The following is a 13,348-nucleotide window of genomic DNA, read 5'->3' as shown; positions in this document are numbered from 1 at the left end:
TGGCTCCATTTGAATTGCAAGAGAAGTTCAAATTGACTTGTTCAGTTTGTTAAATTTTGACACCCTAATTATATTTTTTTATAAGTGCCTGATAGATTTTTTTCTTTAAATAATTGAGATCAATGAAAATTTTAGTAAACGCACAGCATTGATGTTCTATGATGGTCATTTTTTAGTGGAATAGTATGTTACAATAAAACAATTATAACTATTGTATTAATGAATTTAGATTAGGTGTCATCTTTAAATGGGGTAGTAATTCATTATATGAGATTAGCACATTACATAGTTGAAAAATAAATAACACTTTAATGACTTACCATAGTAAAATAAAGTAGCATAGAATATGTTGCAGGTCATAAAATGTAAAACTGAAATTGAAGAAGCTTTACAAATATTTTACACTGACAACACTGCTGGTTTTCCAAAAAAAAAAATCCTTCCTATCTACCTGCCCTAGTTTTTTGGGGCAAATTTAAATATTATTAATATAATTGAGTTAAATTATTAAAATATCAATATGTTTTGATTACATTAGCTTATTATATTATTAATAATAAATACTTTGCAAGGAAAGTCCAATTCTGTTTTAATTAGTCTTAATTAGGTACTAGTAAAATTGAAAATATCAGTGACATCCAAAACTTGGCTTATATGCGTATGAATGCATATTTTCTTTGACAGTTACATAGTACCCTATTTAATTGGATTAAAAACAACAAAAAACTATAGTTTTACAACCCAGCCCAAGTTGACTCAAACTGAATTAATTCATCAATTGATCCTATTTAATTATTTTAAAAACAACATGTGTAAGATTTTGAGAATATCCCATGTATTCCTCTAGTATTCCTCTAGAACACCAACATGCACGTCTTTCTAATGATTTACATGCACTCCTTAAACAGTTTAACAAAAATAATGAATGATTAATCCAAAGAAAACAACAAACAAGCTGCTTCATATAAAAAGTTTATTACATAAGATTACATACGCAAAATAATCATTTTGATAATAAATCAAGATTATACTTCAACCAAACCATTATAAATTTATTGTGGGGTGGGGGGGGGGGGGTAATGTAAGCACTTAAACTAAAATGGGGGAAATGTCTGGGGAGGGAACATCTTAGGGCGGGCGTCCGGAATTCCTGCTAAGGGCGACAGTGTTGTTAATGTGTCTTTAGAAGAAATAACTGAAGGAAAGTACTTATTGGTGTATGCCCATCCAGAAGCATTTCTGAGCATATCAATTGGAACAGCAATATTGAATGCATTTGAAAGAGATATAACTGTTTCATGAATTGCTTTTGTTGAAGCCCACAAGTCATGGTCCTTTAATGGTAGCTTTCCTATTAGGGAATTTTATACTTATTTTTTACTCTACAATCTAGCTCTTTTGTCATAAAATGAGAAGTTTTATTATCCAACAGGTTTTGTGTTTGAACCTCACAAATTTTATAATACCAAAGTCCCATCATATAATCATCATCACAATCAGCAGCAGCATTATCATATTCATCATCATCATCATCGTTAGCAGCAGCATCATTGTGTTGTATTATCAGAATTCAATACAAATACAAACACAACCATTACAACTCTTACTACTACTACTACTACTAATTAATAAATTATCTACTACTACAACAAGAACAACAACTACGACTACTACTACTGATCTTACTTCTACTACTACTAGTCTACTACTACTACTACTACTACTACTACTACTACTACTACTACTACTACTACTACTACTACTACTTCTACTACTACTACCACCACCACCACCACCACCACTACTACTACTACTACTACTTCTACTACTACTACTACTACTACTACTTGGTACACCAGAACTTGTTGTCCATGGAGACGATAATGAGAACTCCCAGAGTATTGATCGAACCCTCGCTCAGTGGACATCATTCTCTACACCATAGCGACCATGAATTAATATTTGATGCCATGTACAACATAATTCACCTTATTACACAAAACATGGAATACACAAAATGAATGAAAATGCTTTAAAATAAATGCAAATTTGAAATTTGAAACAAAACAACCTAAGCAATACATAATAAGAAACACTACATTATTGAAACACTGATACCATGAACATTTTAGGGTGTAACACCTTATGTACATGTACCAGACCTTTTATGTACTACCGGCACTTTGAAACTTTACGTACCACCTACATAAAATATAGGTGTTATTTCCATTCATTCATAGCAGTCCTAATGAATTAAGGTCATTCTCTAAACATGATTAAAGTCTAAAGAAGGAAATAGTTTGATTTTTTTACAGTTTGAACATTAAGGTCATTCTCTCTTCTCTTCAAAGTATCACATTTCAATTATACAATATAATACAAACATTTTAGACTTTATAATCCTTAGTCAGGATAAGATAAGAGACAAATGAATTTTTATAATTTACTTCAATTTCAGGTAAGACTAATAAATCATTTATTAAGTACTACATGTACTTGGGCTAATAAATTGAACTTAGACACTCAGTGACACTTAGACAATCTGACAAAATATAAAATCTATGGCCAATATAGATCTATAAGTCTAAATTCATAAATACTATCACACAAAATACATTTCATCAATAACACACATTCATATTAAATTAGTTATCTCTTTATATTATAACTATGGTACATAAAGTGTCAGATAGTGGTACATAAAGTGTCGGTACATAAACGGACTGGTACGTAATGTGCGACATTCAACATTTTAAAAATGTTAACAATATATGGACTTCATTGTTTGGCATATACGCAATCAAAGCATATTTATTAAAAATTAAAACACACTGTTCATGGCTGTATCTTTTTATTTATACATGCATCAACTATTCTGGTTATTAATACATTTTTAAAATTATATATAAACAAGAGCACCACATTATGGGTGCCAAGCTAGGCTGCGGTGCAGTTTTGAATAAATGAAATTTATTAAAAGAATTTTTAGAGGTTAGTGACCTTGATCTTTGACCGAGTGACCCCAAAATGGGTGTGGTGTGTAGAAATCATCAAGGTGCATATACATGTGGGGTTTCAATGTTTTAGGTGGAAGCACTTTGATTTTTGAGCCTATGTAAAGGTTTTAGCACGACGCGGACGTCTGATGATGAGCTGTCTATGACAATACCTAGGGTTTTCCCCGAAAACAGCCGAGCTAAAATTGAGCGCCATTAGTCCAATTTTTTGACGCTCTTAAATATTAAGCTACTTTTTATATAGGTAATATTTGTAGCAAAGAATTTAGCCCATATAAAAAGTATCTCTAAATTCTTTGCGCGCCTTATAAATAAGACTAGAGCGCCATATAAATTAAATGGAAAACATACATTATGTCATTGTCAAGAAAAATAAAGCTGTAAAAATCTCACCTGCTCGTCTTTGATGTTGCAATTAGCACATTCAGCATTTTCAGTATCTACTAAATAAATATATGAAAGTGCCAAATGTCCAAGATACCATGACGTCCTCCTCAAAATGTTAGATCCTTTGAACTCCATTTATTTTATCCCTGATTAATCCTCTCACACATGAGGCCTACATGTAAGATTCCTTGTAATGTTCACAGCGTTTATTTTAAATTGTTTACGTTCTCAAATTTTAGCAGGTATTTAATTATAAATATTTATTTATGATTTTGATTTATTTACTATTTCGAAGATACAGTCTTGCAACGTGTTTAGTTAGTCTAAGTTACGTGTTTAGTGATTCTTACAAACAATAGACTGACATAAAAAGTGGCTCCTTTTGAAGCACAAACTGCATCCATGTATATATTACAGCTGGCCCGGTTTGATGGGGCCTGTTTTTGATAATAATTAATTACCATTTTTCACTTCCGTGTTTATTATGTTTACCAACGCCATGATGGAAAAAAGTTCGTTTCCCACAATCCTTAGCGCGCATTCACACAGGTCAGTAAGACCGGTGTGACACAATGAATAGCATACTAGATGCAATAAAAGCGTCTGTTTACTGGGATGCGTTTTGTTTATGTGTTGTCATGAATATATGGAAGTGTATTTAGGTAAACATTACATCATTCGTGGTGAATATTTACATTATGAATGATGCTTATTCTAATATGTTTTATGACAATTCCAACCTGCTTGTTGTCTATTTGTTTATACTTGATGATTGCTGCAACATTACATCATTCATGATAAAAATTTACATTATGCGTGATGTTTTTTCTAACATGCTTCATGAGAGTTCCAACCTGCTTGTTCTCTATCGGTTATACTTGATGATTGTTGCAACATGCTTGGTGACTATCCAATGTTTGTGTGTTCATTGTTCCTGAAACCAGTCATAATCGGTTTTGCCACTAAGCGTCATTAACAACGGCAATTAGCAACAGGCAGTAAGCAGAATGCAACTATGCAGAATGCAAGTTACTAAATTATGACAACAGGTGGCGCGCATTTTTTTACCGTATGTTGAATAAATTACTTTTCAGAAAAAAGCGAAAACATTTGAATCACTTTGATTAGTAAACTGAATAAGCTGAATTAGTTCCCTTTGTTATATAATCTCCATTAAACTAAATACGTTTATTATTGCCATGAAGACCAGTAGGCCTACACAATGAATTGACTGCCGTGAATGTTTTTGATATGTGTAAGAAGCAATTGGCACTCAAGAAATTATACATGTAATTTATTCAGGACATAACGGGGCTGATGTGTTGGAAGTGTGGCACATCCCTAGTCGGAATTTTCTCTTAACTTTGGAATTATTATCGTAACACGACGACGCTTTCATTCAGCAAGCGCACGGATAACGGAGCAGTCAAAATTATTAAAACGCTCTGCGGACTAGATTTCACAGTTAAATAAAGAGTCTGACCATATAATTGACGAAGACATACATGCGTTTTCAATCTGACATAATTCGTCGCTCATTGTGCATGTATTTGTAAAGCGTCTGTACTTTCAGTTTCTATTAGGATGCGAAATCAAAATGTTTAAAAGAGGTTAAAAGACGTCCGCGATTGTTGCGCCAAAATATCAGTCGATTGCAAACTTTTTCGAAGCAAGAGCCAATAAGTGCAGAATAATTCGTGTTATCGATTTTTTTTTCAAGTTTAAAGTTTATATTAAGGACAGTTTCAAGGATTAAAGATGTTATGAAACTTCAGTTAATTATAATAGTTAACAGTTTTATTAAATCAATACAAGTGTGCAGCTTCAACAAAAGTAAAGCAGCAATGATTTTAAGGTATTCAATTTTATAAATCATTTCACCCTATTTCAAGAATGAAATCACCCTATTTTTCAAAATCGATGGGTTAAAACCCTATTTCCCAAATAATTATCTGGGGCATTGAGTACAACTATTGTACTCCTCGTTGAGAAAACAACTACTTCTACTACATGTATTAAAATATCATAAAACGTAATTTTCAATCAAGTTGGAAAAAAATAAATAAAATAATGTCATATAAACAGGTCAGTCATGAACGTTGACGTCGCTCTTGGTTACCAGAAAAATTCCAACGCACGGATTTCAATCGTCATTGTTTACAATCAATTAAGTGCATAAGTACTTGAATTTATATAGCGTTTTTTAAAGGTGCATGTCCAGCCATAGGTGGTTAGCGTGTGGCTATGATAGTAATAAGTGAAAACACTGTTGGAATGATAAATAATCATATTATAACGAAAAATCAACTTTTCTATAAAAAAAATTCACTATCAAATATATATATATATATATATATATATATATATATATATATATATATATATATATATATATATATATATATATATATATATAACAAGGTATCCAATTCGAAATCATCCGAAAACGGGGTGCATAGTTTTAAACAGCCATTACTTACTAAATTTTGCAGCGATTTTCACAATTTTGGTCTTATTCAACGCAGAAATAAATTTCCTTTATATATGTCTTGCAATATTTTTACAAATACTGGGTCAACTTTTAATAAATAACACGATACACAACTCGCGTGACCCAGTTGTGATCGATCAGACCGTATTCATGACTGAAATCTTCACGGGGTAAGTGGCATTTTCCCTGCAAAGTTCACGAACCTCGATACCATAATTCAATAAAACGTATGAAAAAACATTCTTACCGTGCTTGCCCTTGCATTATGCATCAAAACTTACTGTCCAGCGCATTTTGAAACCTTTGTTTACATGCATTTCAACTAACTGACATTTTAAACACACGAGTGATTTCATTGGTCAAATGCGGAGGTGTGTCTTTACAAGTGGAGATTTCATTCATAAATATGGTCTGATCGATCACAACTGGGTCAAGCAAATTGTGTATAGCGTTATTTCTTAAAATTTGACCCAGCATGTTTAGAAATATAACAAGATATATAAATTTCCTAAAAGGAAATTCATTTCTGCGTTGAATAAGACCGGGTTCATGAAAATCGCTGCAAAATTGATTTAGTAATGGCTGTTTAAAACGATGCACCCCGTTTTCGGTTTATTTCAAGTTGGATACCTTGTTATATATAAAACGATAGCGAATTTTTTGTAAAGAAAAGTTGATTTTTCGTTATAATATGATTATTTAATATTCAAAAAGATGTTTTCACTAATTATTATCATAGCCACACGCTAACCACCTGTGTGTCCAGCTCGTGTGCCGGGAGAACAGGGCTTACTGTATTTTTTTTTGTTAAGCTCTCTAATATTTATATACTATCTGTATGAAAACATGTCGGTGAACATTAATCCGGTGTTAATTAAAAAAACATATTGAATCATTCATTTATTATGGATCTAAAACGGAGCATTAATCCGAATTAAAAAAAAAACACCGGGCATATTGCATATTAGATCGTACACATGAAATTATTTCGAAAGAAAGCAATAAGAGTTTCAATTCTATATGAGTAAGTCTTGCTGCGCACGATTACGCTCTTACTGCTCGTATATATTTGACTCTTATGAATCTTGGCAAATACCTAGTGTTTTATTTTGCTTAATCTAAATTGTGTCATGCATCTACATGTACTTAAAGAAGCATGACCAACAGCTCTTTCATATGTGAAAGAGTTTGACAAAAATACATAGTTTTATAGCATTTTATGTGGTGCAATATAAAAGTACTCTAGTAAATTTGAAATTATGTAATTGATTTCCTCTCAACATACATGCAGAGTTACAGATAACTTTTTCATCAACATCTTGGTTTACACTTTATAAAAAAATCCAGCCTTAAAGTCTATTATTAATTCCTTTTTACAGGTTAGTATAATTTTTTGCACATCCGCATTTAGGTTTATAGTCTAAGAAAAGCTCACAACAATTGCCGGGTTACAGCAGACTGTTTGCGATAAAGGGACCAGATAATGGCAAACGTTCGGCTTTTCGACTGTTTTAAAGATGGTCTTTTATTCATAATAACGTAAAAGTGCTGTTGATTTCATACTTGTAATGAGGGCCTAGACTAGTGGGAACTCATTGATAAAATGTTTACATTATATGCATTGATATTGAGTTTTACGCATGTTCACACATTTTGAATTCTTATTTTATTTTTCCAATGTGTAACCGTACCCACAGAATTTAAGTCTACTTTTTTACTCAATTTAATTCATTTTTTTACGACTTTAAGCGTCTTATCCGGAGCTCTGCATACATTCATTAGTAGCATATCTTGAAATATATCCATAGAATTCCTTTGGTTATTGAAGGTAAATTACTGTACAAATATTATGGTTAGTCATTAACCAAAAAAAAAGTTACGTCTACAAACACGCGGTTAATTTCGGTTCAGTAGCAAATATCTTACAAAGAGCGCAACTTCTCCTATGACATAAAATTTCCGTTATACGCCGTAAATTTCCGTAGTCGTCCGTAGCATTTCGGAACGACTGTCAATTGACATCATTGTATCATGCATGATTGTATGTTGCTTTATGCTTGAGTGAAACTCACATCTTGCCATCGCGTTAATTTATTCAACGTATCAATATTTGATTCCATTATGCACCGCGCCTATTGCACAAGTCACTCTGTACAAACTAACATACACATATGCAGCATGCAATTAACGAACACGAATGTTGCATCTGTACACATGGATGATACCATTAAGCAAAATGTAAATAGACATTGGACAAAAGGCAAGATGTGTAATCAAGCATAAAAAGGTGTCTAAGTACAAATTGAAAGTACCATCAAGAATCATGACACAGTCACAAAGAAGGATGTATTTTTTAGGTAAATACACTTCCATATGAATATATTCAATAAGTTTCACAGGTCTAATAACCTATCATTATTTTACCATTTTTGAATGATGATTATTCTTTTAAAAATAATATATTGATATATCTAGATATATATCTGATATAAAGATATTTTTAGTCGGGAGTGTAAATTTGCTTGTTTAAACATAACGTATACATTCTTTTTAATCTTTGAAAATTATTTTGAAATCGTCATTTTATCAATCTCTAAACAAGTCCCTATAAGAAAAAACGCAGACAGAACACACACAATAAACGTGTAAATGTGAAGATAGCTGACGTTAAGCAACAATTACCATAATATTGAACGTCAACATAAGGATCTCGCCTGACGTCATATTCTTGACGTTCTCAAACGCTGACGTGACGGTCAACACTCCTGTGAAGTTGTTGATATCGACAACTCCATCATCTAAAGCAAAAACAAATTGTTAGATATTAATAAAAACACTGATGATTTAAAAACTAAACAAAGGTTATTTGTAAAGCATAAATACACATGGGAAACAGAAGATATATTTGTAACAAATACTGTAAAATCATTAATATGCACCCGAATGACATTTCGTGGTTTTTCACCCATATTTTTTTCGGACACTTAAATTTGTTGATTTCCGAATTTTGGAAAAGAAGATAAATTTGCGGCGATTATTTTCCCGATGTGTTTGTGTTGAATTCGTGGATCGGTCATTCAACGAAACGAACGAAAATTAATGTCACACGACTAATAATGATTTTACAGTACGTAACTCTAGTCAGGACATTTAAGTAAAATTTGCATAGTTTGATTAGATTTATTGAGAATCAACGAATAGGGTTATTTCATTTCATTTTTCAACCCTAATATTTTTGACATTTTTGTGACTTTCCACCAATTATATTCACGTTTTTTGTATCAAATAAAAAAAAAATATTATTAAGAAGAAGACGCGCGTGGTTTCGAGTAAAGAAAGAAAACAAGGAAATGTCGCGTGACCTGGTTCTATGGTATATGTGACGTCATAATTAAGACCTACGTCACCGTCTCGTGCAGACACGTGAACGGGTCGGACATCCAGCGAGCCCTACAATATTCAGCAGAAATACACTTCCGAACATTTAACATAATTATAACATGATAATCTTGCTATTTTTTAAATAAATAATCGATGTTAATTAACTACCAATGACGAGGTCTAAATCCTGGATGCAGAATATTTCAATCAAAGATCTATGCAATAATTAAGTGTATTTATAAAGATTTGGTTGTATATAGATAATTGCAATTAGATAAGCATTTAACAGAAATATCCGAATATGTGGACAACACCATGGGCACATAACATTTACTTCCAACAAGTTACACTGACAACCATCACACAAACCTATTGTGTATACATTAAACTTGTAGTTAATATTATAAGTAAATCGTTCTTGCTCAAGTCATTTCGTCTAACGCATGTGAAAAAACACTGTTAAGTATTTAAATTGTATACATGTTTTTTCCCAGTCTACTCAACCGGGTACCTGAAAATGACGATCAATCTCTGCTGTGTAAATGGTGAAGTCACATGTTGTGGTGACGTCATCACACGGTTTTCGCAAGAAACGCGGTGGGAGGTCGTCCACATCCATAATGGTGATATTCAACGTTGTGGATTTTTTTTGACCATCAACATCCTGTAAAATACAGACAATATATAAATGTCCTTCAAAATACAGACAATCGTTCGACTGAAATATTATATTTGCAAATCCTGAGCGACATTTACTTTTAGTTTTTTAAAACGAATTGTTGTTTTCATTTAGTCTACTCAATTTTAAAAATGGCTGAATGGGTCAAGTTCCCCACGGGTGCTGCTTCCCCGTACCCCGGGTACTTTGAAGTATACTTCACCGTAACCCAATGCTCAAATAGTGCTTTTGAGTACCCCGATATATTTCAACCTACCCGAGTCGGCCGCGCGCCAGAGATTGACGAAAAAACGTTCTAAAATATAGATTTTTTGTTTAAGTTGATTAAAATATCCCAACTGGTATACTACATTACTTACAAAAAAGTTTTCATATTTTCATATTTTTAGTTTATTCAGTAATACAAGTTTACGATGTGAAATCGAAAGTACATCCCGAAAATAGGTGGCATAACGATATACACACTATAAATAACGTAAGTAGATTGATCATTTTATATATAGCTCTAAATATATTAGTGTCAAATTCTACCCGAATGAAATCTCCTTACCTTATATAAATCTACACTAAATGTTGTATCTCATCATTTTTTATTAGGTTATGAAAGATTGGTTACCTGTAAGTATACCGGGGTACCCAACAGTATCATTTGAAAATCGGTGTACGGTGAAGTATACTTAAAAGTACCCAGGGTACGGGGAAGTAGTACCCGGGGGGTGAAGGAACTTGACCCATTCAGCTTAAAAATGTCAACAGTGTGTGTTACTCTTTCTGATGTCGCGTTTATGACCGAAAAATGTTCGCTGTGTCCAGCAAAGGCTTATTTAACAACATCAAACGGATTTTTAAAAACTGGCAGGACTGAATACACTAGTGAATATATATATATATTCTAGAGGTATTGAGATTTTCTAGGACGAGATGTTTCCTTTATCTTCTAGATCTATATGTATCATATATCTTGCTTTATCTCTCATAATCAGAACAAACTTAGATCTAAATTAAGCATGCACAACTTCACAAAAATAAAGAACAATGCATGCAAGTGTGAATGTGTATACGTTTACTAACGATGAGATACATACCACGGCGACGATTATCAGCATCAAGAACTTGGTTCTACCCATTGTGTCGTAGTCAATCGTATTACGGCTCTCAATCACGCCCGTCGAGCTGTTGATCGCAAAATATCGCCGCCCATCGTACTGCAAATTCAGCATATTGTTATGATATAAATTTCGTCGTCAACCTTCGCAATTAACAAGCCATCAAACATCATTTAAACATACACGCAATCACACAAAACCGTCTTTAACGCTAAATACGCAAACATAAACAATGACACACGTTCATATACACGGATATGCAATCATTTTCACATACATCCAATCACATACAAACAAACTAGCGACCATTTATAAATGCACAAAACACTAAACCATAAACACTAACACGCGAACGTAAACACGGAAGCGCAACCAAATTCAGAGACGCTTTTACATGTGCAAATAAAACGATGCCATTAATTGTTTTTGAACGGTTAGTAATTATTAAAAAGTACACACCCATATCCCAAAATCTAACATCCAAACGCATATACGCAATCACTCACGCACAAGACACAATCGCGTACATTTGTATCACACCTGCGAAATAAGATACTGGTCCAGTCGAAATTCTTTTATGACATCCGCGGGAATGTCATGATCTCTCATCTTGGACTTTACTTCAAACACAGAGACGCCAATTTGGTTATTCTGGCGTAAAAAATATGGGATAAAGATCACATTAATTACTGTAAAATCCGTATTATTCGTATTACAGTATTTATCAGCCTAATCGTGGACATAAGTTTAATTTTACACAAGTTTTTTTTGTATAACCATATTGCAAATTTTAAGTAAATGTATAATTGTTCTGTAAAATCATTTGAACCTCGCTCTGTAAAAGGGGATTTAATGCATGTGCGTAAACTGTCGTCCAAGATAAGGGGATTTAATGCATGTGCGTAAACTGTCGTCCCAGATAAGCACAGGCTAATCATCTTCCGCTTTTATGATATTTTGATATTATGAAAGTCTCTTCTTAGCAAAAATCTACTTTAGGCGGAAAGAGTCTTCCCTGATTAGCCTGTGCGGACTGCACATGCTTATCTGGAACGACACTTTACGCACATGCATTAAACCCCTTTTTCACAGAGCGCGGAAAAATAATGCCTTACGAACAAAAATGCCTTACGAAAAATAATGTAATACTATTATTACATCATCAGTTTATGTCTCTCAGTTTTCTCTATAACCGAAATGATATTCCGTTCGTTCAAACTTTGATATAATTTACCTGTTAAATAAATACATAGACCGTGGCTTAGTGGGTATAGCGACCTCCTAGAAACAGGGAGATCACGGATTCAATCCCTACTGTGAGAGCGTTCTTTAGGCCTCCCCAGAAGCCATCAAGTACTGGTCGCACAGGAGACAGACTCGAGAGCGATTAAATAAGCAAGGTGTGCGATACAATCTTACTAAATAAATAGGTTTTAAGTTTAACTAAATGCTACATTTTACCTCGCTGATGGTTATGTTATATGGACGAGCGAAAAAGTACGGCGGAAACTCGTTGATTGGTTCAACTAATACATGTAGCGTCTGGAAAAGGAGAAAAGGAAATATTTGTATCAACGTGGAATTTAATATTTTGAGCAAGGATTTGAGAACACTAGGCTTTATACTGGAGCGTAAATTTTTGTCCCAGATTAGCCTGTGCAGTCCGAACGGACTTATCATGAACAAAACTTTCCGCCGAAATGGATTTTCGCTAAGCAGAGACTTTATTTAAACAAAAAATACAATACCAGCGGAAAGTGTTATCATAGCTCAGCATGTGCGGACTACACAGGCTTATTTGTATTCAAAAGTCTTGTTTGAAAAAGGTGGTGATTATATGAGGATAACCGGAATAAACCCCCTTCGGAAGAAACACCCCTCCCTAAAAACGGCATAGAGAAGAAACCCCCTTTCACATTTTGCATATACAGAAGAAACACCCTTCCATAGCGGAAAAAAAAACCTTCAAGTTTTCAAACAGGCGGAATAAACCCCCTTCCTAATTGTTATCAAAATCCATAATTTAATGAAGGTGCGAAAATCTGATTTAAGAAGTGTACCGGCCGTTTGTTCACAAGTTGTTAATGTTACACATTAAATATTCAAGCTGTGAATCTCAAACATCACTATCGTGATAATTGACCCTTTTGAAAGATACTTGGTAGTTAAAATTAATCAAGATGGTAATAAAGCGAATAATTTATGATCGGGGGAGGGGGATAATTATTATTGAAGGATAAAATATACAAAAATATAATAATATATATTTACATTTATTAACAAAGAT

General features: G+C 33.2%; 1 protein-coding gene across 2 annotated transcripts in view; it reads right to left on the bottom strand.

Annotated features, from left to right (window-relative positions):
- The window catches only part of LOC127875984 (uncharacterized), a 15,232-nt gene extending 2,512 nt beyond the window's left edge, over positions 1–12,720 (bottom strand). The window contains exons 1-5 of one of the 2 annotated variants that reach the window (XM_052421931.1): positions 12,523–12,720; positions 11,041–11,160; positions 9,788–9,940; positions 9,258–9,345; positions 8,578–8,693 (exon numbers count right to left, since the gene is read on the bottom strand). In XM_052421931.1, the coding sequence (XP_052277891.1) occupies positions 8,578–8,693; positions 9,258–9,345; positions 9,788–9,940; positions 11,041–11,082 (399 nt within the window). In that variant the 5' untranslated portion in view covers positions 11,083–11,160; positions 12,523–12,720. Of the gene's footprint in view, positions 1–8,577; positions 8,694–9,257; positions 9,346–9,787; positions 9,941–11,040; positions 11,161–11,601; positions 11,709–12,522 lie in introns of those variants that run through there. The other variant, XM_052421174.1, reaches the window with a different exon arrangement.
- Between the last annotated feature and the right edge of the window lie 628 nt (positions 12,721–13,348).

This window comes from Dreissena polymorpha, chromosome 1 (genome assembly GCF_020536995.1).
Source record: "Dreissena polymorpha isolate Duluth1 chromosome 1, UMN_Dpol_1.0, whole genome shotgun sequence".
In the NCBI taxonomy this organism is placed as follows: domain Eukaryota; kingdom Metazoa; phylum Mollusca; class Bivalvia; order Myida; family Dreissenidae; genus Dreissena; species Dreissena polymorpha.
The sequence above is the reverse complement of the archived record's forward strand: the minus strand, read 5'-3'. Positions and strand labels throughout refer to the sequence as shown.